This window comes from Talpa europaea (genome assembly GCF_964194135.1).
Source record: "Talpa europaea genome assembly, chromosome: 9".
Taxonomy (NCBI): Eukaryota; Metazoa; Chordata; class Mammalia; order Eulipotyphla; family Talpidae; genus Talpa; species Talpa europaea.
In genome coordinates, this window is record NC_140076.1 from 19730114 (window position 1) to 19758097 (window position 27984).

The window sequence follows — 27984 nt, forward strand, 5'->3', positions numbered from 1 at the left end:
TCCTCACGGCAACCTTAGGTGGCAGGTACTATTTTTTTTTTTAAAGATTTACTTATGCATACAAGAACTAGGTTGTAGACCAGAGATATGGGGGGTGAGAGGACTCACCAGAGATAGAGCGGGAAGCAGAACAGGCAGATCTACTGAAATACACTGCTGAGGGGAGAAGCAGGCAAGACAGGAGAGGTCTGCTGTGCCATGTGGGTCACCTCCCGGTGGAGGGGGGGTATTGAACACAGGCTGTAGTGGAGATAGCGCTGTGACTTAACCCCTACGCCACTATAGAGGTCCCTGGACAGGACTATTTTTAATCTCCATATTACAGACAAGAGAACTGAGGCACTGAGGCTTAAAGAGCTTCTCAAGATTCACAATTAGTCAGAGTGGCAGGGAGTCTGGAACCAGAGCTCAGCTCTTAGACACAACTTAATACTGAATGAGCAACAGAAGTGTTTGGATAGAAAGTGAATTAATTCTTCAAAGGAATCCAGCTGAATAATCAGACCAAATGGCCCAAATGCAAAATGCAGTTGTTGTAAGGAAAAACAGGAGACATAGTAAAACAAAACATAAATAGCATCCTCAGGGACAGGCATGAGGATAATTCTTCGATAAAAACAAAAGTGGGCTGTCAAGAGTAATCTGGAAACAAAACTGCAGTTTCCTTGAAATAAAAACAAAACCAAGATTTCCAAAACAGAGACGGAGAAATAACAGGATAAATACTGTTGCAGACAGACTGAAAACAAAAGATCACTGACAGAAGAAAAACAGCGTATAGAACTATTAAATCACTAAATGAAAAATAAAGCCAATTAAATCCAGTTGGCCAACAATAGGAAGAGTTAAAGATGAAAGAAAGCAATAAAGAAGCTTAATACATTTTGACTGAAAGAAAGAATAATACACTTGATGTAAATGAAATTTATAAAACCCTGTAGTCTTTTCTCTTTCTTCAAATAAAACATAGAATATAAATAAGGCAAAGTTCAAACAGTAGAAAGGGCACAATGTAGTAAAAATAAAAATAGTAAAAAGGATCATACAAAGTATATAACTACTTAGTAACGTAAAAAAATCCTTAAATACTCTTAGGTTAAAAAGGAAGCTCAACTGAAATTATAGGCTACTTAGATGACAACTCAGCTCAACACTTTATATGAAAAGACAGAAACTCCTCCAAAGAAAAATAGAAAAGAGCTTGAAGTTGCAAAGACAATTACATCTCATTTTCTCTACTGAGATGGTAAAAATGGATGGGATTGACAACAGGGAGTGGTGCTGTGGAGAAGCCGGCTTGGGTGGATGTGCAAATTGCTACAATATCTAGAGGAAAATTTGAGGTCATGTATCATAATTTGCCTTCTAAGGAAATAATTGGACACCTGTTTGAAGATTCATGTCTGAGGATGTTTATTGGAGTGAAAAATGGAAAACATTCACTTCATCAATAGGGAAGTGGTTAAATAAGTTATGGTGGTACACACTGCTGATTCCCTGCAGCCAGCCAACAGGGCGAGCCCAGTTTCTATATAATGACATAATAAGATGATGATATATGATTAAATGTAACAAAAAGTGAGTTACTGAGGCATGCATAGAGATGGTCTTGTTCCAAAAGCCATACTTATTGCATTTGCTCTGTGTGTGTGTGTGTGTATGTGTGTGTGTGTGTGTGTGAGAGAGAGAGAGAGAGAGAGAGAGAGAGAGAGAGAGAGAGATGGATAATCTAGACAACTCATCAGACAGGGACATCGACAGTTATTTTTTTGTGTAGAGGACAGAATAAGATGATGAGGACTTTTGATTGCCACTTTACATGTCTTTACTGTTTGCATTTTGAATTTTTAAAAAACAAATATCTCTTTTTATGTAGAAAAACACATAGAGATGTTCTCATGAACAAAATAACAAGTAAATCTCCCTCTGAATAAAGACTCAGACACAAATGGATTTTTGTGAGTGTGTGTGTGCGTTTGTCTTAATTCAGTTTAATTATGAATATGAATGCCTTTAGCTTTGTTGTTGATTATCTGAGTGAGGGATATGTGGGTGGGTGAGCGAGGGAGAGAGGGATGGAGACAGAAGGCGAGAGGAGAGAGAGGGAAGGGGAGAATAAAAAATGGAGAGGTTGGGGAGGGGGAAGAAGAGGGAGAACAGCACCCCTGAGAACAGATGTGCACGTGTGAACACCCTCTGGGCCGGCAGTCTGGACTGGGGGCTGAACGCGCAGGGGAAAGACGTCTTGTGTCTGTCTCCACCCTCGGCAGCTCTCAGAGCAGCTGGGAGGCCCTCTGTGCCCTTGGTAGCAGCCCCTTTGAGGCCATGCTCCAAGCAGCCTTCCAGATGGAGGACTGAGATGATCTTCGCCTTCTCCCTGCGACCCCCACGGCAGGTGTTCACACACTCAGTATCGCCTTGTAGTCCCCCCTGTGTTGCTCAGAGAGGATATTCCTGTTTTTGTGCAGAACCTCCCTTTCTGAGGGTGAGTGAGGAAGGGACCCCTGCTTCCTTCAGACCCCCACATGGCCGCCTGTTCTTCCTGTACATGGAGGGGTCCTTACTCCTGCCCAGAAACTGGCATTGATTTTCCATGCTCTCCTTGCCAGCTGCTCCCACCTGTTCGGCTCCCTCCAACCCTATCCTAAGCCTTAGTCCTGGGATTAATGCTGCGTGTCTCAGTGTGCTGATGTGCTACGTCATGGCGGAGTAGATCTGTCTCTGCAGAAGATGCTTGCCAAAGTACTTAGGAGTGAAGTATGATGACTAAATTGACTTTCAAGTGATTCAGCACAAAAAAAAAAGGAAGGGAGGGAGGGAGGGAGGGAGAGAGGGAGAGAGAGAAAGAGAGAAAGAGAGAGAGAGAGAAAGAGAGAAGAAAGAAAGAAAGAAAGAAAGAAAGAAAGAAAGAAAGAAAGAAAGAAAGAAAGAAAGAAAGAAAGAAAGAAAGAAAGAAAGAAAGAAAGAAAGAAAACAAGAAAAGGAAAAAGAGAAAAGGAAAAAGAGAAAATGTAGAAAATGAATACGGAGGTAGGTCACTAGGTAGGTGCTCGGTGCACCATTATTTCAACTTTTCTGTGTATTTTGCACACTGTATATTTCACAACAAAACCACAAAAACCGAAGACACCTAGTTTCCATATTTACGGTGGAGAGTGAGGCAGCTGGTATGACTGCTAGAAGGTCATCTGAGTTGTCCCTTCTCCAGCCTCACGGCTGCTGCCAAGGTTCAGGGCTCCTGATGCCTGCGGAGACAGCCTCCTCTCTGGGCTCCCAGACCCATCACCTGCAATCCCCTGCAATCTCCCAAGGCCGTCAGGATGAGCCCAAACCTACATCCCACCCACAAGGTCCTCCCCACCTCTGGCCATGCAGCCTGCTCTTCCACTTTGTCCTCCATGCTCTGGCCACCATGCCCTGTGCCAGTCCCTGGAGCCTGCCCACACCACGTCACTTCCTCTGCCTAGAGGCCCTTCCCCTCCTGCCAATGTTCTTCCTTGCCTACCTGGCAGCCCATCCTCTCTGCCCTCAGGACTCACCTCTACCATTGCCCTTTCCAGGACAGCATCTCTGGACTCCTCCTGTCCTCTCCTTCATCCCTTCCTCCTCCCATCTCCGGTTTGACTCTTTGCCAACAGTCATGGGGCCTCCATCAGCTATGCCATACCAGTGCCTATGTAGGCCGGGGCACTGCCATGGTGGCAAACAGACAGTGATTATGTGAAGGAATGAATGAGCGAATGACTGCTGTTCTAAGATAGGAAAGCAGGAAACTGCCTGATTTGCACACATGTACACAAGAATAAGTCATCACGTCTCTATTCACTCACTATTCATTTACTATTTACTGAGACACGATTGTGCATTGCATATACCCCTGAGTCTTGCTTCATTCATTCATTCATTTATTCTTTTCAGCACTTAACACTTGTTCAGCCTCTGCCAGGTGCTGAGGACACTGCTGAGACTGGGAGACTTGCAAATAAGAATCAGGCTGACTGCTGACAGCTCTCATGGGGGAGGGAAGGCAGGAGCATAAACAGGAGAAAGTGGCCAGTGTCAAAGGGAAATACACACTTCAGGCAATAGGAGGTAAGAAGAGGAGAAATGACTCCCAGGAGTTCCCCAACAGAGGGGACTGGGGCAGTCTTTGTGGGTGAACTGACATACACACTGGACTTTGAGGTCTGGGGAACTTTAGACATAGGTCCTTGGAGGGAGGTGGGCATTTCAGGGAGGGCAGAGTGGAAACAAAGATTCAGAGCGAGGCCCTGAGTATATGGAGGGGGGCCATGAGGAATTGAGCTTTGCCAGAATGTCACTGAGCAGTGGAGGAAAATAAGGCTGAGGAGACAGGGTGAGGTCACGACGGCCTCAAAAACCAGGATCACATGCTTAGCTTCTGGGAGCAGGGTGCCACCAATTACAGGGTGAGCTGATCAGGTGTGCTTCCAGAAAGTTATTCTAGCAGGAGTGTGCGGATAAATTTGTATATTTCACTTGTCCCCCTAACAGTGAAAAACCCCTAAGAGCTCTGCTGACCTCATTATGCACAGGGATTAGCTCAAAATCTTGCACAGAGCAAATACTTAACACACTCTAAAATTTTAACTGACCTTTGTCTAAGGATATATATGTATATCAGTGAGTATATAAAAATCTACAACCCACACACTTATCCAGTTCCCCTAACTGGAAACTCTCCAGGACAGGGATTTTCTCCTGGCTACACTTGTTCTTGTGTTTGCTCCCCACTATTCCAAGTCTTTCATACTTCATTCTTGGATCACTACAATGGATTCCTGATTGGTGTCTTCCCATGAGCTCTCTCCATTGCACATAATCCTGTGGAACAACCTTGCTCAAGAACATTCCATGGCTCCCTCTGACCCTCAGCATCTCCCATTGCTTGTCCACATGCAACTTTCACTCTAGCCAGAACCATTTCCCCTCAAATTCCCTGGTTCAATCATCTTTCTATGCCTCTGTTGATCCTGCTGGCCCAAGTTGTTTTTTTCCCTCAGAGCTTATCTGAAGCACATTTCGGGCCAGCTCTGCCAGCAGTGTGATGATTCAGAAAGACCGGGGTTCACATCCCAGCTCAGATTCACTGTGCTAATAACTTAGACACAATAGGCATTCTCTTGGAATCTCAGTTTTCTATAAAATGGGAATGAGAGCAACGTCTACTGTTGTTAGGGTTTCCTATTATCATTGGGAAGGCTCCTGTGAAGAGTCCCTAAGACAACATATTTGCCAGGCGCTGTGCTTGAGTACTGGGCTACTCTCTTCTTTGACTCCTTAGGGCTTCACTAAGCAATTCCTGCTAGTCAGGCACTTGAACAGAAAGAAGTTTTATTTTGGGGGCGTATTCATGGAGTACCAGACACTGTGCTGGTTCTGTAATGATTCGCTCTTGGACCCCCAGACACAAACATTTTTGTCCTCATTTTACAGATGAGGAAACTCAGACTGAGAAAGGGCAGCAATCGGAGATCACGCAGCTAAGCTGACCCTTTCCAGTGGCAGGGAAACAACAATAGAACCATTATTAGATATTTGTATGTTCCAAGTATCTGGGTCCACGGCATCAGTGTCTCATCCTGAGAAACAAGCATATCGACCCCTGAATGTTGTGGGGGTTAGGGACACTTACTCTGCACTTTTGAAAATCTGTATATAAATTTTGACTCTCCCAAAACTAAACTACTAATAGCCTGCTGTTGACCAAAAGCCTTACCTATAACACAAAAACTATTTTGTATGTTATATGTGTTATAGACTGTATTCTGATAGGGAAACAATCTAGAGAGAAAAAGTTATTAAGAAAATCATAAAGAAGAGTCCTGTATTATATTTATTGAAAAAAAATCCATGTATAAGTGAGTTCCTCAAGTCAGTGTCATTCAAAGATTAACTGTCTTATAACCCATATTCCACAGAAGGCCATGATGAGGCTGAGAGAGGGCAGAGACTCATGCAAAGTCTTGCAGACAGTAAATAGCAAGGCTGAAATTCAAACTGGGCCTGTATGCCTTCAAAACTCTGCCCTCAGCTGCTCTGCTGTGACTGTGCTCCCTAGGCCCGTGAGCTGTCTGCATGTGGCATGAAGCCCTGCGAGGCTGACAATGGACTTTCAAGGCATTCCATGTACTCCCAACTAAGCCTGGGGTCATAGCAAGGCCTGTTGATCACAAGGTCTCCAGCAGAGGTAGATAGGGCCAGCCAGTTACTGCGGGGCCTGGCGATGATGCTGGTGATGACTTCCCTGAACAAATAGCAACAGTTACTTTGATGGCCCAGACACTTACCCAATGGTACAGCCAGCATCAGCCTCGATGGTCCAAACGCAGTTGAGGTTATGTTCATAGGGAGCTGGGTACCCGGGGGACAGCACCTGCCCAGACACGTCTCCTCTCACTGTCCCTCCACACTCAGCTGAAAGAAATCCCAAAAGGATGAGTTTTATGGGGTGGCCTACACTGCCAGTAGCAACTCGTGGCTCTGCTTTTCTGCGTGCCCAAGTCCCTCTTGTTCATTCCTGGTGACTGAGCATAGCAGAGAGAAAGGTCCCTGGATGATACTTGTATCCAGAATCTATAAAAAACTCCAACACAATGGAAAGACATAGTGCCCAACTAAAAAACGAGTAGTTGAATACATTTTTCCAAAGAAAGCATATAATAAGCACATAAAAAAGATGTTTAACATCATGAGTCATTAAGGAAATGCAAATTAAAATCACCATGAGATACCACTTCACACTCACTCGGATGGTGATAACAAAAACGGAGGACACTAACAAGTAGAGGTGAGGATGTGGAGAAACTGGGTGGGAATGTAAAATTGTGCAGCTGCTTTGGAAAACAATTTCATCGTTCCTCAGAACGGTAGACAAAGTTATCACGTGATGATAGCAGTTCCGTTCTTAGGCATATACCCAAGAGAAATGAAAACACACCTTCAAACAAAAACTTGTGCAAGAACCATCACAGCAGCAGAATTCACTCGACCCCCAAATGGAAACAGTCCACATGTCCATCAAACAATGGGTGGATAAAGGCATGTGGTAGAGCCGTGCAACAGAACATTAATTAGCCATAATAAAGAATGAGCTACAACGTGGATGAACTTTGAAAACATTATGCTAAGTGAAAGCAGCCAGACACAAAGGCCACGTAGTGTATGATTCTATTTATATAAAATATCTAGAACAGACAAATCTACAGAGACAGAAAGTACATTAGTGGTTGCCAGGGTCTGATAGAGAAGGAGCAGGGGGGGATGGTTGCTAATGGTACAGGGTTTCTTCTGGGGGGAATAAAATGTTCAAAAATTAGATTGTGGTGATGACTACACGATTATGTGAATATACTAAAAAACATTGAATTGTACAGTTTAAATAGGTGAATGGTATGGAATGTGAATTATGTCTTAATAAAGCTCTTTGAAGACAGGCCCCTGGGTGTAGGGTGAGTGGCCTGCTCTGTGAACAAACTCCTCGAAGCCTCCTAGAGAATGTGCAGACACTAGGGCCTGGTCACTGACAGCAACAGAGCCTGGGCTGGGGCCAGGAGAGCAGAGGGAGCCAGGATGCTGTGTCCCTCCTCTGGGGGAACTAGTGGTCTAGAGGTGAGGGCAGCACGGTGTGCCCCAGGTGCCCCAATAGAGGGGAAGTCTGGGCAAGTGGCAGCACAGAGGAGCACATGACCCCCTGCCCTTACACCTGGCAGGAGAGCTGGGGGGCCTGGGCTTCAAACAGATCTTGGAGGACGAGCAAGAGTTGACTGGGTCGGAGAGGCAGCAGGGTTCGAATGGGAAGGACAGCAGGAGGAGAGCCTTGTGGACCGAGAAGAGTATGTCCTGCAGGTGCAAAATGGCATAGGGCTGGGTGGACAGGCCATGAGGCGGGAAGGGGTGGGAGAGGTGGCTAAAAGGGCTGGGCAGGCTTTGGACGTGGAAGAGCATTATAGACCAGGCTGTTGTGTGTTTACTCTGCCGGGGAAGAACTGTGTGTTTACACATGTGAGCACACTGATCACCTAACACTTTAGAAAGATCATTCTGGTAGCAGTTTGAAGGGGCACAGCAGGGTGGAACTGGACCCCCAACATACACATGCAGCAATTAAGGCGTGGTGCTAGGTGGGCATTTAAACATTTTTCCAATGGGTGTTTTCTTTTGCTAATCCTAGCCAGATGCAGCACAGACATGTTGAGGTTGGGGGTGGAGAGAGGGAAGGGCCTGGTGTTTGGAGAGGGGGAAGCAGGACAAAGCAGTGTGGGTGGGTTCCAGAGAAGAAGAGGCCAGACCACCCAGGGCAGGCTGTGCCTCCTTCACACTTCTGCTTCGGAGCAGACCTCGCTTGTCCTGGGAGTGGCTAGAGCTTCCAGAGAGCCTCGCTGATATTTTGGAAGCATCATGAACTCCAAGATGCTAGTTCATGATCTTATTCTTTCCCACAGCATTTGTCCCCAGAAAAGGGAGCATGCACCCTGTTTTGCCTGCAGGAAGCAGGGGTTCACAGTGAGCTGGAGACTTGTTTGGGCCTGGGTGTTGCAGGAAGCCCTGGGGCCCAGGCAGAAGCTCCTCTGCCTTTCTTACTGACTCTCCCACCTCTTCTCCGTGGCCAGCATTGCCATTTGGAGGCCATAACTTGGCTCGGGGCCCACTTGCTAACTGTGTGACGAAGGCCTGGCTGCACTACTATACGGATGTAACGAGGTGTGAACAGGAGGAAATGGAGAAGAGCGGCAGGGCCATGGAGAATTCCCTAGAATGGAGGATTCTCTCCAGTTTGATGGCCTGGAGTGTGGGGTCCACAGGACACTGAGACCCTTAATGAGACCAGACCTGGATGCTTGGAAATAGGGGATACCCAAGGGGCTACTGGAAGAGCAAGAGCCATCCTACCGACACAAGTAGGGAGAGGCCGGTCCCAGGTCCTGCGCTCGCCGCTCAAGCACAGCAACTCCTCACTGCCTCGCAGGCTGTACCCCGGGTCACAGCTGAAGGACACGGAGCTCCCTGCAAAGTGGCCTCCGTCATGAACCTTGTAGCCGAACTGGGGGGTTCCTGGGTCCTCACATTTGATGAGTTCAAAACCTGGTGAAGAGAGAAGAGCCGAGAAGAGAGTGAGCAAAGCTAGCTGGGGGGAGAAGCACAATCCCTGTCCTCCCCTGTTTGAAGCCAGAGCCCTTCAGAAAGTTCTGGGCACGTGGCTCCTGGTACTTGGGAGCTGCCACCTCCCACCACCTCCTGCACTCAGGTGGGGCATGTTATGAGTGTTTTTTCCTCTGCTGCTATATGTAAATCATTTTAGTTATTCCTCTCAGGCCAGCTTTTAATAATGTGCAGGTAGAAGGTCTGGGTTTTTGATTTCATTTGTTTGACCCCATCACGTTTTGCTAGTGAGAGCTGCTGCTTCATGTTGCTCATGGAGATGTTCTGACGGGATAGTGGAAGAGGGAAAAGGCGCTTTAAATGCACGTTTCAAAGCTCAATTATGTCCGCTTAAATGTAGTCTGTTGAAAGGTGGGAGCACTTCACAGAGCAAGCCTCTACTCCAGGGAGCTTCACCTGGGCTAGCTCTCATCTGTTATTCACAGGGCTCTTCTAGGGAGGAGTAATTATCCACATTTTACAACTGAGCACATTGACTTGGGAAGGTTAAACAAGCTGTTGCGAAGTCATCCAATCTCAGGTGATAGGAATGGAACTCTAATGTGACTATTGAATCCTCATCCACTGACCAGCCTTCTGCAACAGGCCCCTGCCAGACACCTGGAACCCAGAGGAAGCTTCAGGACACTCACTGGATTTGTTTTTTTAACAGATTTATAACATATGGCATATAATTCACACGCTAAACATCTGCCCACTTGAAGTATCCAGTTTGGTGTCTTCTAGTATATTCACAGAGTGGGGCAACTATTGCTACCATCAACTACAGCACGGTTTCATCCCCTCAAAACAACTTTCCACCAGCTCCCTCAGCACTAGATCACTGCCAATTCACTTTCTGACTCTATGGATTTTCCTAGTCTGGGTATTTTAGATAAATGGATCAAAGAACAAGTGGCCTTTTATGACTGGATTCTTCGATTAGTGGAATGTTTTCAAGGTTCATACACGTCACAGCATGTGTGAGCCTCTATTCCACCACACGGATAGATGTGTCATGTTTTGTTGACCCATTTATCAGTTGATGGATATTCACTTGATTATAAAACAGTCTATAAAAGCATACTTCTTTGTAGCTACATAGCCAGTAGAAACTGGCTTTGCTGCCATTTTGTTCCATTGTTTCCAAGGATGAAGTTGTAATCCCAAATACTCTGGGGCATGTATAGAGGTGGGTGTTTTCTGTTTTCCAAACCCAGAAAAAATACAGGCAAAGAAACAAGATCCAACTCTTTTGGGAATAGTAAAAAAGGATATCATTGCACAACAGTTCTGGCATTATTGATATCTAGCTATAGCTGAACTTTATAAGTGCCATGATTAGGAAGGATGCTATCTTTGGCTGATTTCATGATTACTTCTGAAGTATTAGTGAGTCAAAGATAAGCTGTGATTCTCAACTCAGTTTGAACTACATGTTAAACCTATTTATCCAGATCACAGGTACAAGGTCTTAGAGGCAACAGCTCTACGCCCCTTAGAGCAAACCAACCTACAACGTTATGGACCATGTCCCAGAGCTCAACTGCTCCACTGGAGGAACCAGAGAAAGCCTGACTTCATCATCCACTCAAATGTAAGAAAGACTTACTAGAAAAGTGCAGCTCAAAGCCCTGGCTGGTGTTCTCAGCATCGGTGATGAAGTCAAGCCACAGGCTGCTGGATGTGCTGTTCAAAGTCACTCCCAACATCTCAGAGCGGCTGAACACCCCCAGCAAGCGGGCAGAGTTGTTGGTGCCATCATAGACCTGGACACAGAAAAGAACCCCAACCCGGGGTCATCAGCATGGCCTTGTTTGGAACAGTAGCTTCTCACACCCCTCTAGCCCATATTCCCAAGTCGAGCATTCTCATGATACATCTGATGCAAGGACAATGATAAAGGCACTAGCAGTCAAGCTAGTTAGCTGGATGATAGGAATTATCAACCCCTGTGGTCTCCACATGGTGCCAGTGTTGTGCCCAGTCCATTTCACTGTGACTCAAGTCTCTAGGAACTGGTTGCTGGCCTAACCTTTCCAGTCGAGATCTGCTCTTTTTCCTTCAAACCCCATATGGTACCAGCTTGCTCTTCAGCAGCTTGGGGAGGCCAGGCTGGGGCTTGCCTGACTGCCCAGGCCATCTGTTTCTGTAGACAGGCAGGCTTTCAAACATTTGCCATTTCTGTATCACTAGACATTCAATCCTGTCCTTCGAGGAGATGAGATAACCACTCTCCTGCCTGACACCTCCTGGCCTCAGTCTGCTGCACATGGCCCCTGAGATCCAGGCAGGATGGAGTTAAAGTGAATAACATGTCATGGTGCCTTTCCCCTCCCCAAGCTCAGCCTTTGCTCCTTCCCTTCTAAAATGAGGGCTCCAGCAAGGGCTGCTGGGTTTGCCAGGGGCAGGATCCTGTGGATATCTGGCTTCCCTGACTCCCATCTGTCCCCTGAACTTCTGAGCACCAGCAATGACAACAGTCGTCAGAATAATGAATGGGCTCCCCAGGTTCCGAGGTTGCTGCTCCTTCCCAGATAATTGTCCAAATAACAACAGAAGTTGTGATTGAGTGACGGACCCCCTGGTGCTTTGGTAAATATCAAAGATGGGATCTATGGGTGGGTGATGAATATTTGTGCATGGCACAGGATGTGGTGCCAGCTGCCAGCAAGTTGGAACAATATTTTCATTCTACCATTTATGAAGCAAAGCTTTCTATAAGGAGCCATCCTTCAAGCTAAGAGTGCTGTATGTTACAGAGATTTGTTTAGGCCCCTGGGAGTCTCCAAAGCCCAGATCTTATGTGCAACTGCTTTGTATCCCTGATAGACTGAGAGCGATCTGGATGCCAGCAGATATAAAGATGACACCAGTTCATAGGGTTCAGTCCATTGCTGCATCCAAATAGTTAGAAAATTATTTTTATCTATTAAAATATATTTTGGAATTCATTGATCAAGGCATTAGTCATCAGCACTTGCTAACATCACAGTAAGAGAGATAACCAGACATCACGTGCTTCTTGATGGCAGATGAACACCACCTAGGCTAGAAAAAAAAAATGAAATCTGAATCATATCAAGTCAGTACATCCAATTTCCAACTGGCAGGAGATATAGAGGACAGAGAAACATATGAACTGATACTCTGAGCAAAATCCAGGATGTGAAAAATTCCGCTGGACAAATAACCTGATTCTCTCAACTAAGAAATTTCAATGGGGTGGGAGGAAGGAAGGGGGAGGGAGGGAGAGAGAGAGAGAGAGAAAGAGAGAGAGAGAGAGAGAGGCAGAATCCTATAGATGAAAAAAACATAGGAGGCAGCCAGTCCGTTGTACAGACTTTATTTGGATCCTGACTCCAATAAACTGTAAATCTGAAAAACAGTGTGGCATTTATGAGAATTGGAAGTCTGAGCACTCTGGATATATGCTGGTATTAAGAAATTGTTGTTAATTAATAAAAGGATAATGGGAACAGGATTTTTTCCTTAATTTCAAAGCATAATTCATCCTAATTCGTTAAGAACAAAAATGTTCTTAATGTGTTATTAAAATATAAAATATTCATCGCAGAAATCTTATAAAACAGAAAGCACACAGAAAATAAAACCAACTTTCATCACTCATAACATTCGCTGACTATCTTTCCAGGATTTCTTTGTTTGATGTCTCTCTCTCAAAATATTTTTTACAAAAGCAAGATCAAACAATAACTATGACATGGTATATGCTCTTTCATTTAACATGTGTATGTTCAAATGTGTGTTTCAAATGGTTAAATACTATTTTCCACAACAGCATGTAAATCACTGTAGGAATCATCCTCAAAGAATTAACCCATATAATTATTCACACATCACTGTCCAAAGTGTGCCCTGGCACAGAAGAGGACTCACCAAATGCATGATAAATAAATAAACAAACAAATAAATAAATAAATGCTTTTTTTTTAGTCCTTTTGTTCTTAAATCCACCAGAAGTTTATTTTGGCATGTGGTATAAGAGAAGATTCTAACTTCTCTCCCTGGTTGATTAGTTATTTAGCCATATCCCTTTTGCAAAATACTCTATCCACCACTAATTAAATCTATCTTTATCACAAATATAGTTGTGAAAATTTAGTTTTGTCAACTTTTATTCTAGTGCATTCATCTATCTGTTCTTGTGCATGATCCACACTGTTTCAGTTACCATAAAAATACATTGTTTAATATATGTAAATATTTAGTAGGGCAAGTCCATCATAAATTTTCTTCTTTTAACTTAAAGAAATTACTTTCCCATATTTATTCTTCTAGATAAACTCAAGGAGAGTTTTCTCAAATTGTGTTCTTCAAAATAGTTTTATAATTTTCTTAGTAAAATAGTTCTATAATTTTCTTAGACTCCTGGAAACTTTGAGGAAGTTATGTCATTAAGCAAAAAATGTTTGTTAGGAGTGGTGGTAGAAACTTTACAGATTAAAAACATTACAAAGCCATAAGGGATATTTAAAAAAATAATAAATGAGCATTCAATTTCATCAGATGATGTTTTGGAGTGTATTGGCAGGATTGCACAGTCTTCTTATCTCATTATATATGAGATGTACTACACGAAGTTGCCAATATTTGATCAATTTGAACTACAAAAATGGCAATTTCATATGGTTTTCCCAGTAAATAATATGAACTTTACTTTCTTGGAACTAATTCCCCTTGGTCATTTTTATTTTAATTAGCTGGATTAATTGATATTGCATTTAGGATTTTTAAATCTATGATTATAAGTGAGACCAGCCTAATAATTTCTGTTCTTATTTGATATCAATATTTCCACTCGCCTCTTTAAATAAAATGTTTTAGGAGAGGGATGTTCACTTTTTTCTGAGACTGTTTGATTATTCCAGGCATTAACTGTTCTTTGAAGTTTTGTCAGTGTCTGTAAAACAGAATAGACCTGAGGCCTCTGAGAGATACGGGGGAATTCTAATTTTTTAATGGTTATTGGTTAATTCAGATTTTTTCTTTGATGTTAGTGCTTCTTAATCTATAAAATTTTCCATTCAAGCTTTCAGATTTCTCAGCTATAGTTGTTCCTAAATATTTTTTTAATTTAATTATTTCTATTATATTTGTGATTATATTCCTTTTATCATCCATAGTACTATATATTTGTGGCTTTTTATTCCTTGATTAGCCTTGTTAGATAGATATTTTTCAATTTACTGATAATTGCTATTATATTTTAGTTTTCTTTTTCAGTGATTTTTGCCTTATCTTTATCTTTCTCCTACTTTCTTTGGAGTTATTATCATCAGCCAGGTTACCCAAATCCTTATTTATTTTTAACCTAGATGATATGTCACAGACTAACAGAGGTATATTAAAATCCTCCACAACGACTGTAACATTATTAAATTTTTTTTTTACATTTCTACTAGTTTAATTTATTCATGCCATGTTATTTGGCACATAAAGTTTTACTGTGGAGTGATTGTACATTTTATTAATATAAAAGAATCTTCTTTTTCATTTCCTTATGAGATGTGAGAGAAGTTCTCAAATTTATCTTATAATAAACTGATTTCATTTTTCTGTGGTTTACCATCTTCTGTTCATTGCTTCTATTCCATTCTTTAATTGGGTGATCATGCTTTTCATCTCTATTCAATCTTTCCCCACCTCAGATTGCTCTGTTTTCATTATTGCCTATTTTTGGTGTCATAAATATAATATTCTCTCAAATCCTGTTAAGAATATAAATTAGGAGCTTTAAAATGTTTTCTTTTGTTGCTTACAGAGGGGCAATTAGCTCTGACTCCTCAGACAGGTCCTCTTTTCTGATCCACTGAATATTTACACATCTCCAGTTAACTTTCTTGTTGGCTCTATTACAGAGAAAGGGAAAAATGGAGAATGAAAGACCCAGTAGTCTCTAACAAGGAACAGAAATGCTAAGGCAGAGAGGCCCCAGCAAGAGCTTCTCCTGTAGACACACACTAGAGAATGAGTGTGTGTGAGTGCATGTAACTGCATAAGTGTGAATGTGAGCATGCACACGAGTGTGGATATGTATGCAAATGCATGTGTGCATAGGTGTGCATGACAGGTATGTGCAGTGTGAACAAGTGTGAGCGTGTGCATGCATGTGTGTGCATACATGTGCACATGTGAGCATGTGCATGTGAGTATGCCGGTGATATTAGCAGCCTCTTCTCTGAGGAGTCTGACCACTCTTGTCAGGCAGAGCTCATGGCATTGCCCTGCTTCGCCTGTCTTGTCAACAAAAGCTAAATGAAAGCTGGAAGTGCATGTGGCGAGGGGACAGTGGTTCTATGTGGTCTCTCAGGCCTAGGGCACTTCCAGGGGAGTTGGTAGGACTGAGATCTGGTTCCCGCCAATGAGCCCAAGTGTGTCCTTGGCTCCAGGCTTTGCTGCTCTTAATGAGATGGTTTTAGGTGGGTTTTTCTTACAGGTACTAGCACTGAACGCATGGGCAGGATTTCATTTCACTGGTGTGAATTATAGTTTGATTAGGCCCTTTCTCAGTCTGGATCTAATCTTGGGTATTCATTTGGCAGAAATTGCTTTACATTGTGTGTGTGAAAGACACCCTTGCTAATTTCCAGTGCTGAGACCACACTCCCCTGTTGTGAAGACCCTTTCGTCATTTCCATGGGAACCTGCAGAGGATGCAGTCATAGGCATGTGCTTCATTTACCAGTGGGAGCTGGAATTTGTCTTTTGAGATTATCATCTTCCTAATGTCAGCAGCTGAAATTCTGGCAAGAGCCAAAATAAAAGGAATCAGGTAGTTTTGGAAGACAAGCTGGAGTATATTTGGGGGTGAGTTTCAGGAAGCTTGAGTTATTAAAAATAAGGAACAGATCAAAGATCGCAAATGCAAGAAAACAGTCATTTGACACTCCAGAAATACTAGAGTGTATGGAGAGCTTAGATGTATGAAAGATTATACCTTGGGAGATCAATAAGGTGGGGAGCAGGAGACAGGTCTCCTTGGTCAGGAGCTCACGTGTGCATTGAGCTCTTGGTGGGACAGGCAAGTCCTAGGGATTTGGAATATGCCAGAGTTCTGGCAGGTGGGCCAGCTGTACCAGGGCAATGGCAAGATGTTTGGGGGGTGACTGATGCTCTGGGCTCCTCTTACTCCCATTTGCCTGGGGGTAGGAAGGCCAGCAGAGCCTCTGCAGCCCGCAGGGGTTGCAAGACAGTTCTGAATCCCATTCGGGAAACAGTAACTGTGAGTTTCTTTTCCTTTTGAAACAGTTCTGTGCCTATTTATGTCCCAGATTCTTTTTTTTGGAGAACAAGACATCCCTGCTTTCCCTGGAACTCTGGCCCTCACTACCCCAGGGCCCATTCTATGGAATTGCAATGGCCCAGGGTTGCAATGGACACATGTGGAAACATATGTATAAAAATATCAATCTCCACAAACAAATGTCTATATAAATGCACACAATCGCCCCCATACACACACTCTGAACATTTCATTATCCACGTTGATGCTCAGAATTCAGGGTAGGGAGCCTGATCCATGGGCCACTGCAGCTGAATTATTACTGATTATGCACTCAAGTCATATTCAATTGCAAATGTATTTGAGAGCTCCTAGAGTCAGCTCCTAAGCAATCTCCAAAGCCACATTCTCAGACACATATTCTTCTCTTTTAGGTACTTTCTCCCAGTTGAGGGAGGGCACTGTCATGGGACTCAGGAAGGAGGAGGACAGTTTGGGTAACACAGAGATAAATGAATGAGTGTTGACACACTGTGTGCACTGTAACAGACGTACTCTAAGAAATCGATCAGTTTTACCTTGAGGACATCTCCTTCGGAGAGTTCAAATGCCCTGGCTTTGAGCTGAATCCCCTTCCCCGGCTGGGTCTGGATGGAGTAGATGCACTCGTGGTTGTTATTGTAGCTCACAGGAAAGTTGGGAGACAGCAAAGTGCCCTGAGTGCCCGTGACTGAGTTCCCACACTCAGCTGGAAAGAGAGTTACAATAATCACAGATTAACTTGAATCAGCTACATCCAGAAGCAACTCAAACTCTGGAGAGAACTTCACAAAGGTGACAAGTCACTTGCCCCCTTACCCCCCAGATCCCTGCCTATCTGTCCACATGTCTGCCTGTCTACAGAACTGCTTATCAGAGTTTTTTTTTAATACCTGCCCACCTCAGTTCTGTCTGGTTTCTGTATCACTCTCTATTTGTGTTTTCTGCAGAAACAAATTCACCAGGCACCCCTCACTTTCACACTGTAACAAAGCAGTTTCCTACACCTGTTCATACAGTATCATAGCAACAGAAATGACCGAGTAGGATGTCATGGGAGGATGAAGTAGCCAAGTTGGGGCGAGAGGAAGCCTTTCAATACCCGAGGATAGAAGATCGAGTAATTGCAGCATCTTCTAAGCTTTACAAGGATCAGTTCAGCCATTAGTCACAACAACTAACTCCATAAGGTGGGGATAATTAACATCCTTGTGTTAAAGAACAAGAACGTGGTACTTAGCAATTTAGATCAAACTTCTCAATGCCTGCATTCGGGAAGAAGAGGGGGCTGAGAAGGCAACCCTCTTGGTCCTGGAATTTAGTGCCCCTGAAACTCTGGAGAAAGTTTTAGCATAACCCATGGAAACTCTGTTTCATTCATTGGGTAATGAATTCACACTCTGCTCTCAAGATCTGTTGTTCCTCCTCCAGAATTAGTCATTCTTTTCCCATTGTTCCCATAACTTTATTTATAGCAGTTGTCACATTTTACTTGACTTATTTGTTAATATTTCTATCTGCTCCACTGCACCATGGATCCTTTAGGAATTGGTCCTAATTATGTATCTCCAACACCCACTCTCAGAGCCTGGACAGGGCGGCCATCAGCGGCTGCTGGCAACAGGGGAGGTAGTTCAGAGGCTGGGGAAGTGCTGCAGAACCTTGCAGTAGGCTCTTTATGGTTTTTAATAATTGTGAAGTCTCTCCCTGTGCCTCCCAGTATGATAGCATCTACCATATTGCACCCTGGTTGCTTATTACTTGCTTGAGTTACTTGAGTGCCAGGGTCATGCTTAATGAATCTATGAATTTCCAAGGCTTAGCCCAGATCATCTATAAAGTAAATATTTGCCAAATGAATGAATGAATGAATAAGGATAACTGACCTCCAAAGATATACAGTCCTAAAAATAATTAGGTTCTGGAAGGATGCAAATGCAAATCCAGATGGCAGGCCCACTCTGTGTCTGGACAGATGGGGAGTTTGGACCATGTCTTGAGTCTTTGAGGTTGATGGCAGCAAGTCTGCTTTCTCCAAACTACTCTGCAGGGTCCCTATTGTAGATACAGTCATTGCCAGAAGAACCTGAGGTCCAGTAACAGGCCACTGACCGATGGGTCACATATTTAACCCTAAACACCCCCAAGCCTGGAGTCCAAGGTGATAGAACTGGAGCATGTGATGCAGGAACATTCAGAGCTGAGCCTCTCATCAGCTTAGTTAGACCCTGTGGATTTTCTGATCCCCAAGGTAGTTCCTCAGACCTTAGAAGACAGCAACTGTGCCCACCACAAAGTCCCTGCTTTTTCAACAGGTCCTACTTCCTCTGCTCTTTGCAGTTTAAGACCAGCTTCAGTTCCTTGAGTCTTTACATAAACTATCACAACAAATTTATATGTTGAAGCCTGAATACCCGGTGTGAAGGTATTTGGAGGGAAGCTTCTAAGAAGCAATTAGGTTGAGCTGTGTGACGTTCATACCACCCTCCGTTTCTGGTGCCTCTTGCCCTCTGCTTTGTTCCTACAATTTGGCTTCCCTGATACATGGGCTTCAGCATATTACCAGCCCCCCTTACCAGCTCTGGCTTCCTGCACAATAGCTATATACCCTACCCCCATCTCTGTCCAACCCCTTTATGAGAGGAAAACGGGGCTGATAACTCCAGATGGGGCCAGTCGTGGGACAAATGCCGGGACTAACCCCTGCCAGGGCCGGTGTCCTGGGCACCAAGGATGGAATATGGCACTTGTTTCTGGGAGAGTTTCCAAAGTCACAGGGGAGGTGAGCAGATGCACTGAAAAGCCAAATGCAAGCCTAAATGGAAACAAATAATGTTCCAGGGAAACAAACAGTCACATGCACAAGAAAGTGCCGCCACCGACTCATACATCTGCGCCATCTGTCGTCCCCATCACAAAAGGTCTTGTTAAGGGCAGGGGCTGTGTCTTAGCCATCAGTCTGGGGCTCCTGAGACTGAGGGTTAGGACTTCTCCATCACACCGGGGCTCCCTAGGACAGGGCCATGTCTCCCAGTACAGACCGGGTGCTCTGGGGTCAGGGCTGTCTCTTCCACATCAAATTCAGGAGCCCCTGAGGTCAGGGACTGTCTCACCCTGTCACACCCAGAATTACAGCCTGGGGCTGTTCATCTCCTTCTCAGCTGGGAATGCTGAGAAGGCTAAGCCATCCAATTTGCACCTACAGTGCAGGCAGCAACTGGGAGCCTCCTCTGGGTGGGCCTTCCCATGATACCTCCAGCCTGAGGCTCTGTTGCAGGGCTGGTGGTAATTAGAGGTGATTATAATTGCTGTGCGTTATTAATAACATATGAAACAGAAGACAAATGTAATAATGAAAATATTGGGAGGTGTCATGAACAAACAGTAATTGGAATAATAAGTTAAAGAATGAGTTTATGTAATGAGATCAATGAGGCAAGAGTTTAAAGAGTGTGTGCCTCTGTGGTTCCAGATAATCCCATTCACGAAAAATTTCCTTCAGAATCACTTAGCTGAGGACATTTTTCCAGGAGAAAATAGCTTCCAGCAGCCAGATACAAGCTGAAAGTCCACAGGGGTGTCGGTGCATATTGGGATGCACTCTCAGAAAGGTGGACTGAGGTACTTACAGGAAGAAAGGATAAACTTTGGGATTACTTAATTAGTCAAAAATGGAATTCTTCATCTATATGTTTCCTCTTTGATGTTATTGGTCATCAACAAAGAATGATAAAAAGGTTACTGGCAAAATGATGACAATCATAGGGTACTCTGTGGCTTATGCAAATTGTATTATCTAATCCACAATAAATCTTGTTATCTCCAATTTACAAAGGAGGAGGCTGGGGCTGAGGGCTTTGGTGACCTGCCCAAGACCTAACAGCTGGTAAGTGGCAGAGAAGAGGCCCGACCTGGGGCCTTGTGACCACACAGAGTGCTGCCTGTCTTGCCAGCTGTCCACAGCTGGCCTCTACAGCACCCAGAGCTCCCTACAGCTGCCTCAGGCGAGGCTGACCTCCTCGGCCCTGAAGACAGACTTTTTCAGTTGGTGCAGGGCTGCCTTGATGGGCTTGGCACACGGGGTTGGATGTAGCCTTCACTTGGCAGATGAGTTCCAGGGTTAACAATGAGTATGGCCAATTCTCCATAACCCAGCTGGGTTACGCCACAGACCCCCGAGTTGCGAGTATCAACCAAGCAGAGATGTCTACCTTGTCTAGGTGGGACAATGAGCGAGGGTCCCTGTTCCCTGGGATATCACCCATCCTGCTCACTCTCCTGAGGCTGGGAGCTCTGGATGGGCTTCGGGGCTCTGATAAGGAGGCAGGCAGGGCTGTGGGCAGAGGGTGCTGACTCAAGAGCTAGCTCTCTAGCCCCATCTTCTCTTGGCCTCCAGTGGCTGCTCGACACGGTACTCCCAGCTGTTCCTCCATCACCAAGCACCCCCAGGGCTTGGCTCCGGCACTCAGCCCCCCTTCTTCAGATCTTTCAGATCTCGGCCCAAATGTCCCCTCCTCAGAAGGGCCTTTCCCAACCACTCTTTATAAAAAAGCAAGCCTATCTCCAACACTTTCTAAGCTGACTGGATTTTTCTCTCTGACCCTCAATACTATCCAAAACACTACGTGTCTATGTATTTGCTGGCCCTGCCAGCCTGGAGACCATGGGCGAAGACACTTTGCTGTATTTGCTTTTGCATCCCCAGTGTCTAGAAGTGTCCCTGACGGACATCCTACAAACGAACCCAATTCTTGCTTCCCTCGCTCCTCTCCAGCTGAATGGATGAAGTCTCTCAAGGGCTTCTCAAAAGCCAGCACCCCACTAGATTAGTAAAGGCACCTCTCTATGCCACCAAATAGGGGGTCTCCATGGCCAAAGGTCGTGCCTCCTTCCTACAGGTCTACCCAGCACCCACCCATATTTCTCTGCAAGAGGCATCCTTAAGCCTTAGGGGCGAGTGGCAGGGGTGGGAGGCAGGATATGGGAGTCAACTGCCCTTGAATGCCCACTGCAGATCTGCTTTGTAAAGGTCAGTTCAGGCCACAGAACAGTGCACAAAGCAGTTATTGCCATCCTGTTGTAAGCTGAGGAAGCTGGAGCGGGAGGTCAGGGCACCCACCCACGGCCCCACTGCAGGGAGCGTGCAGTCCTCAGACGTAGGCTGTGGGCCCGGGTGCATTCCACCACCTCACAGAGATTGACTAGAGTTTGACCCACCCCATTAGTGAAGCAAAATGAAAGCACGTGACCACCTACCAACACACCTTGGCAGAGGCGAACTCCACAGGCGCCGTCTGCCCCCCAGGCACGTGATACGGGCTGTGCCCTCCAGACGGTACCCGGGGAAGCAGGAGAAGGTCAAGGTGTCGCCTACGCCAAACTGCAAGCCCTTTCGGATGCTGTAGGCTGGGACCTCAGGCTCCTCACAGGGCTCCAAGTCATATTCTGGAAAGGCAGCAGGAGACCGGGTCAGAGAAAAAACACACAGCAAAAACACCAGGGAGAAGGGCCAGGGGTCACACAGACTAAGGCACAGATCATGTGCACACTGACCCACAAGAGGTGAAGAGGAGAGAGCTGGGAGGAACAGAGGCTGACAGAGGCACAATGAGGAGAGGGCGGCCCAGCTTGCTTGGGATGGCCTGACCCCCTTGCTACTGAGAGCCTTGGGGGAGGTGCACAGCGTTTCTGGAGATGTGCTTCGGGGAGTTTTTGCAAGGTTCCCCAGTGTGACCCCTTCTCCCTGTCCTTTCATCTCCATATCAAGCCCATGCCTCAGGGCTCACAGACTCTCTGGCTTCTTGTTCCCCAGGCACTGAGCTGGGTCAGTTCAATCAGCCTGATGCTAGAGGGTCAAAGTGCACCACCCAGCCTAGTGCGACTCACACTGGGAAAGGAATCCAAGCCCTTCACTTGAAGTTGTCTCGGTGATGCCAGTACTTGAGGCAGATGGCGTGACGGAGGGCATCTGTGGACCGGGCCTGCCGGGTACCTCCAGTGACAGCTCAGAACTGACCGTCCCTCATCCCAAGGGCAACTCCCTTCTGTGTGGTGAGGAGAGTCTCTCTGACATGGGATGAGGCAGACTGGCCAGGTATGTCCCCTGGGCCAGGCTGGCCCAGGCACACAGCAGGCAACTTCTGCTGGTGGGAATAGGTTGGGCTATTTATCAACTGCCCATCCCAGAAGACTCCATCTAATAGCTCTGCTCCTGACTGAGGTGGGGGGCCCTGGAACAATGGGACAAGAGCAGTGGGGGGACTTGGTACTATAGGAGGAAACGGTCCTCTTTTCCCCCTGAAGGTCAAATTCAAGAGTCTTTTTAGGATTCCTCAACACAGAGATAAAAATCTATTACTACTAAGTCAGCATCGATGAAGCAGTCCCCAATGAGACTAAAACACTCCACTATATCAATTTCAAACCCCATTTTCTTCTTTTTTCTTTTTTTTTAATTGTTGGGGTTTTGAAATAGTGGCAGTGGAATCAGGAGGATCTGGAATGACTAGGGCAGATAGGGATTTCCATGGGCTCCTCTAGTTCAACCAGTGAGTAGGTCATGTTCAGAGAAATTCTGCTAACTCCTTCCAAGCCCAGGATCTACTCAACTGTTTTGCTGCAGCAGTGAGGTGGTTCCCAGACACTGGGGCGTGAATCCACAGCCATGTGCTGGGAAGACCAGAGGGCGAGCCAGAATGCTCTGCTGTCTCTCCCCCCAGGGACTGCTGCACGCTTTACCTGAGAAGGTGATGTTGAATCCTTCATAGGACATGGAGAAGTCGGAAATGAAGCGGACCTGGGCAGTGAAGTTGCCGTAGAGCCCGGCGCTGATGGGGGCTGGCAGCCGGGAGCCGGTCAGCTGCTTCAGGGGCTGGGTGAAGCTGCCGTTCTCGGTGATGAGGAGGTAGTCATGGCCACTCTCCAGGTGGAAGGTGTGGAAAGTAAAGAACACACCTGCCGAGAGACCAGAGGGGCAGGGGAGGACAGTGAGCAGGCCCAAGCAGGTCCAGCGAGGAGGACCTGCACATGGATTTCCAACTTGGAAGCGCTGTTGGTGTGCAGAAGGGCCGCTTGGGACGATGCTGCTTTACAGTTGTCAAAACTTAAAAGGGAAATTTCCAGCTAAATCTTTAAGAAGTTTCGGGGCCATTCATTCATTCAATCACCCATTCAATGAATATTTGTGTATTTGCGGAGCACTTCCTGCAGGTTAGGCTCCAGAGTCAGGTAGCGCAGGGGTATACAAGACATTAAACAAATACACTCCAGAGGGATGACGGCTGTGACAGACGGAGCCTGGAGTGCCATGGAGGGGCAGAATGGAAAGCCGTTTGCTGGAGGAGGAGGGGTGTGCAGGACGGTCTCCCTAAGGAGTGAACACTTGATTTGGGTCTTAAAAGGTGCATAGGAATTAAGCAAGTAAGAGGGGAAGGGCGTGTCTTGTTTGCTCTATAGGCAGCCTCTATCACCTGGAAGAGAAAATGAAAAATCATTTATTCCTATGATGTGGGTGCGCATATTCTCATCTCCACTTTACACCTGAGGAAACTAAGGCACATGGAGATTACAGTTACATCCAAGGTCATCCGAGGCTGGGATCTAAACAGAGGCCATCTGATCTCTGTGCTCTACAGCGATGCATGGTGCCCCTTCTGAGAACAGGTAGTAAGAGCAGCCAAGTGGTGAGAGGGCTGGACAGGAGCAGGATCTCGCCCAAAGAAACTCTTGAACTTGCCCAGAAAGGAGTTGTGTTTGGGGGATGCTCGGTTTAGATGCAGGCTCACCTACAAGCAAGGATGCCCAGCAGACCACATACCATGGATGTGTGAAGGCAGGAACTGGCTAGACTAGCAGTGCTGGGCCTGCTTGCTATTTAAAGTCCATGGACCAGCAGCATCAGTAGCACCCGGGGGACTGTTGGAACGCAGAAGCCTCTACTGCAGACCTGCTAAGAATCTGCATGCTAACAAGATCCCCAACTGATTTGCAGGCACATAAAAGTTTGAGAAATACTTCTCTAGATAATTACTGACACGTTTTTGATGAATGATGGTTGGATCCAAGCTCTTAATGCTGAAACATTTTAGATATTTTCATATTCTTGCCTCTGTTGATAGATGTTGGTGATTCCAGAGTATTTGGTATTCTACGGGTGGGGGTAGGGGAACTTAACTCCGTAGAAGTGGTGGAATGAGGGATGCAGCTTGTAAATGCTCTGTATCCAGGCAACTGAGATGCATCCATTTATCTCTTTGTTCAAAGAAATATATGCTAAATATCTACTAAGTGGTAGGCACTTGGCTTAAGCACTAAGAAAGACTTCCAGTGCAGTGGAGGGACAGACACAGTGATAGTGGGAATCATGAGTGGGGCACAGAGGAAGAGTTAGCTTTATGCCTGGAGGGTTGGGAGGGCTTCATGGGGCCACACCTTTGATGAGAGAGGCACGAGAGCGCTTGGAGACTCAGGTAGGCGTGCCAGCGTGTCTCTAACAATTCCCACACATAAACAAGTGTGCAAATGCAAAAATAGTTCTTAGACGACAGGGCTTAGGAAAGGCTCAATGGAATATATGCCCTTTCCTCCTAGTTGGAACACTGGGGAGGGTGGAGAGAGGGTTAGACGCAGTAACAGGCAGGAACCAAGTTGATGAAGTGCCCTGCCTGTGCTCCATCTTTCAGCATGCAAATACAGCCTCCAAAGGGGTAAACATTTGACTGGGATCTAAGGATGAATAAACAACAGAGATGGAACCCCTGGGTTTCCCAGCTGTGCTGCCTGCTCGGGGCTCTCTTGGCCATTGTGAGGAAATAAAGACATTGTCTCAGAAATAGAGGACCCACGTTGGAGTTTAAATCCAGATCTGGTGTGAGAGATGTACACACTAACCAAGGGTTCTGTGTGGTGGATGGAGCAGAAGGGGAGGGAGGACTAGAGCAGAAAGAGCGGGGGCTGGGGGCAGGGGCTTTGCGGGGAGACAGACCTGGGTCAAAATCCCATCTCCCAGCTGAAGGGTCTGGGCCAACGCTGTTTTCTCAGAGACAGTCCTCAGAGTGAGAAACAATGGAAATGGTCTTTGCAAAGCCCACAGCACAGCTCTTGGCACTGTCGGAGATGCTCTATTTGCTAAGCTCAGCTAACCCCCAGACAGCCTGGGGGGCTAAAAGATGTCAGTCTTGAGTTTTTTGCAAGGGCGGATTCTCTGGATTCCTAAAATGGTTGTTCCCTTAGGCTGGGCATGTGGCAATTTGAACAATTCTGTATTTCATAGTTTTGCATTTGTATAACTGTCCTTTTACCTATTAGGGAGCAGAGATGGCAACCTAATCTGAGATGCTTTTATAAGCAGGGAACCGTGAGTGCCCTCTGAACTGGGTTCAGGTTAATTCAATTCGTACAGATATTTTTTTGAGTTCCACATGAGCCGGGCAGAGAGTCAGAGGCAGGACATGGGGCAGGCATGTCTCTCAAACTTATAGCCTGGCATGGACACATGGCAAGTTCTGTACAGTGGGGCAAGGTTTGGGATGGGAAGGTACAGGATCATGGGGGGGCCCTGGAGGGGTACTCAACGCAGATCCAGGGTTAGGGAGACAGAGTGGCTCGTAAGAAGGTCTTCAGAAGGATGAAGAGCTGGCAAAGTAAGGGAATGGTGGAGAAGATGCAGGGAAAGGAAGTATTCCAGAGAGAAGAAAATTGTCCCAATGTGCAAAGCTTTAGAGCAAAGTGAAAGCCTGGGAAGTTCCAAGAGAAGAAAGCATTTGGTGTGGTTAGTGCTTAATGTCCAGAGGGCTCAGAATGAGGTGAGAAAGGGCTAGAGGGCCATGCTAGCTATTTTATAACTTAGGGCTCTATGCTAGGGATAGGTAAGCTTTTACTTGATTCCGAGGAAGTGGTGACCTGGCATAAGTCAGGGTCCTCTTATTGATTCTCTGCCTGGAACACCTTTCACCTTGGCTAGTTCCTGTTCATCCTTGAAGAGTGACTTAAATATCAACTCCAGGATACCTGCTTAACTCTTTGGTTGGCCCCATATGTTTCCCTATCTCTATCTGCTCCATCCTGGCATTGACCATGACATATCGAGAGATCTCTTTGGGCTGTCTAGCTCTACCACTAGACTATAAAGCCCCTGAGGGCAGGCAACACCAGAGCTGCATTTTACTAGCACCTAGAGTAATACAAGTATCAAATAAGCATCAGCTAAGAAAGAAAAAAGAAAGAGAACATATTTCTTAAATACTTGCTAAACTGCGTATCTCCTAGCAAAGACACACCTAGAATGGCATAGAGAAATACACCCCTATAATCATGGATTCCAGGCACAGAGAAAATCATGGCTACAGGGGATTATTCCTCTAGGGATCTGAGGGGCTGCCTTTCTTTCCCTGCTGAACTCCCACCCCCCATGGCCTCCTCTGCTCAGGTTTGGTTGAAACAGCTCTGCAAGATAAATGAGGACAGGACCTTAACTCCTCCTCTCTACAGGAACAATACAGATGGTTCCTGACCTAGGATTTTTCTTTACAATGATGTGCACTCCACAGAAACCATACTCTGAATTTTGATCTTTTTCTGGGCTAGCAACAGGCACTATGATACTCTCTGGCAATGCTGGGCAGAGACAGCAAGCCGCAGCTCCCAATCTTGCCAGCACAAGAGTCCATACTGTCACTGGAGCATGCCCATCATCCAAAATTAATTTTAGTTCAATGCTTCAAACATCCTGCAGGCCCAGGGGCTTTCAGCTGCGTGCAGAAAGAGTGAGAATCCACATACCATTCTGTTTTTCACTTACAAGTTAGTATTCATTCATGGCATAAGCTACTCAGCATTCTATTATAAAACAGGCCTCGGGGTAGATGGTTTGCCCAACTGGAGGCTGACATCAGTGTTTCTGAGAACGTTGAAGATAGACTCAGCTAAGTAAGGATAATTTCAAAGGTTTGTGTACTCAATGAATTTTTGACTTGTGATATTTTCAAGTTACCATGGGTTTATTTGGGCGCCACCTCATTATAATTCAGGGAAGATCTGTGGTTGCGAGGAGCGGGCCACAGCCCCGGCCCTGTCCTGACAGCCTGGAGAGAGGTTGCACAAGAAACTTTGGACAACCTCTTCCTGGTTAGGACAGGCCTCACAAAGGTGGAAGGGAAATACTCAAGGTCTGAAATTATTTCAAATTTTCTTTTTCTTCAAATAAGACTGACTCTTGAACAAAGCAGGGGTTGAGGGTGCCAACACCCTATGCAACTGAAAATCCTGCTATACCTTTGACTCCCTCAAACCATAACATTATTTATGTGCTGTTGACTGGAAGTCTTAATGATCATATAAACAATGCATGAATGATTTTGCTTGAGTTATAGATAGTGTATACTGTATCCTTATTAAAAAGTTAGCTAGAGAAAAGAGAATGTTGTTCATAAAATTATAAGGCAGAGAAAATACAAGAAAGGATTTGCCTTTCTTTGGTTATTTGTGGGGTCAAAGTCTTCTCATTTTTCTTTCCTCTACTATGAAGTGTTAGTTGATAG

General features: G+C 45.5%; 1 protein-coding gene across 1 annotated transcript in view; it reads right to left on the minus strand.

Moving 5' to 3' along the window:
- The window catches only part of CSMD2 (CUB and Sushi multiple domains 2), a gene marked incomplete at both ends in the record, with an annotated part of 507564 nt that overhangs the window by 118252 nt on the left and 361328 nt on the right, over positions 1 to 27984 (minus strand). The window contains 6 exon segments of the mRNA XM_084243387.1: positions 6312 to 6438; positions 8914 to 9105; positions 10775 to 10931; positions 16987 to 17156; positions 21704 to 21892; positions 23186 to 23401. Of these exon segments, the coding sequence (XP_084099513.1) occupies positions 6312 to 6438; positions 8914 to 9105; positions 10775 to 10931; positions 16987 to 17156; positions 21704 to 21892; positions 23186 to 23401 (1051 nt within the window).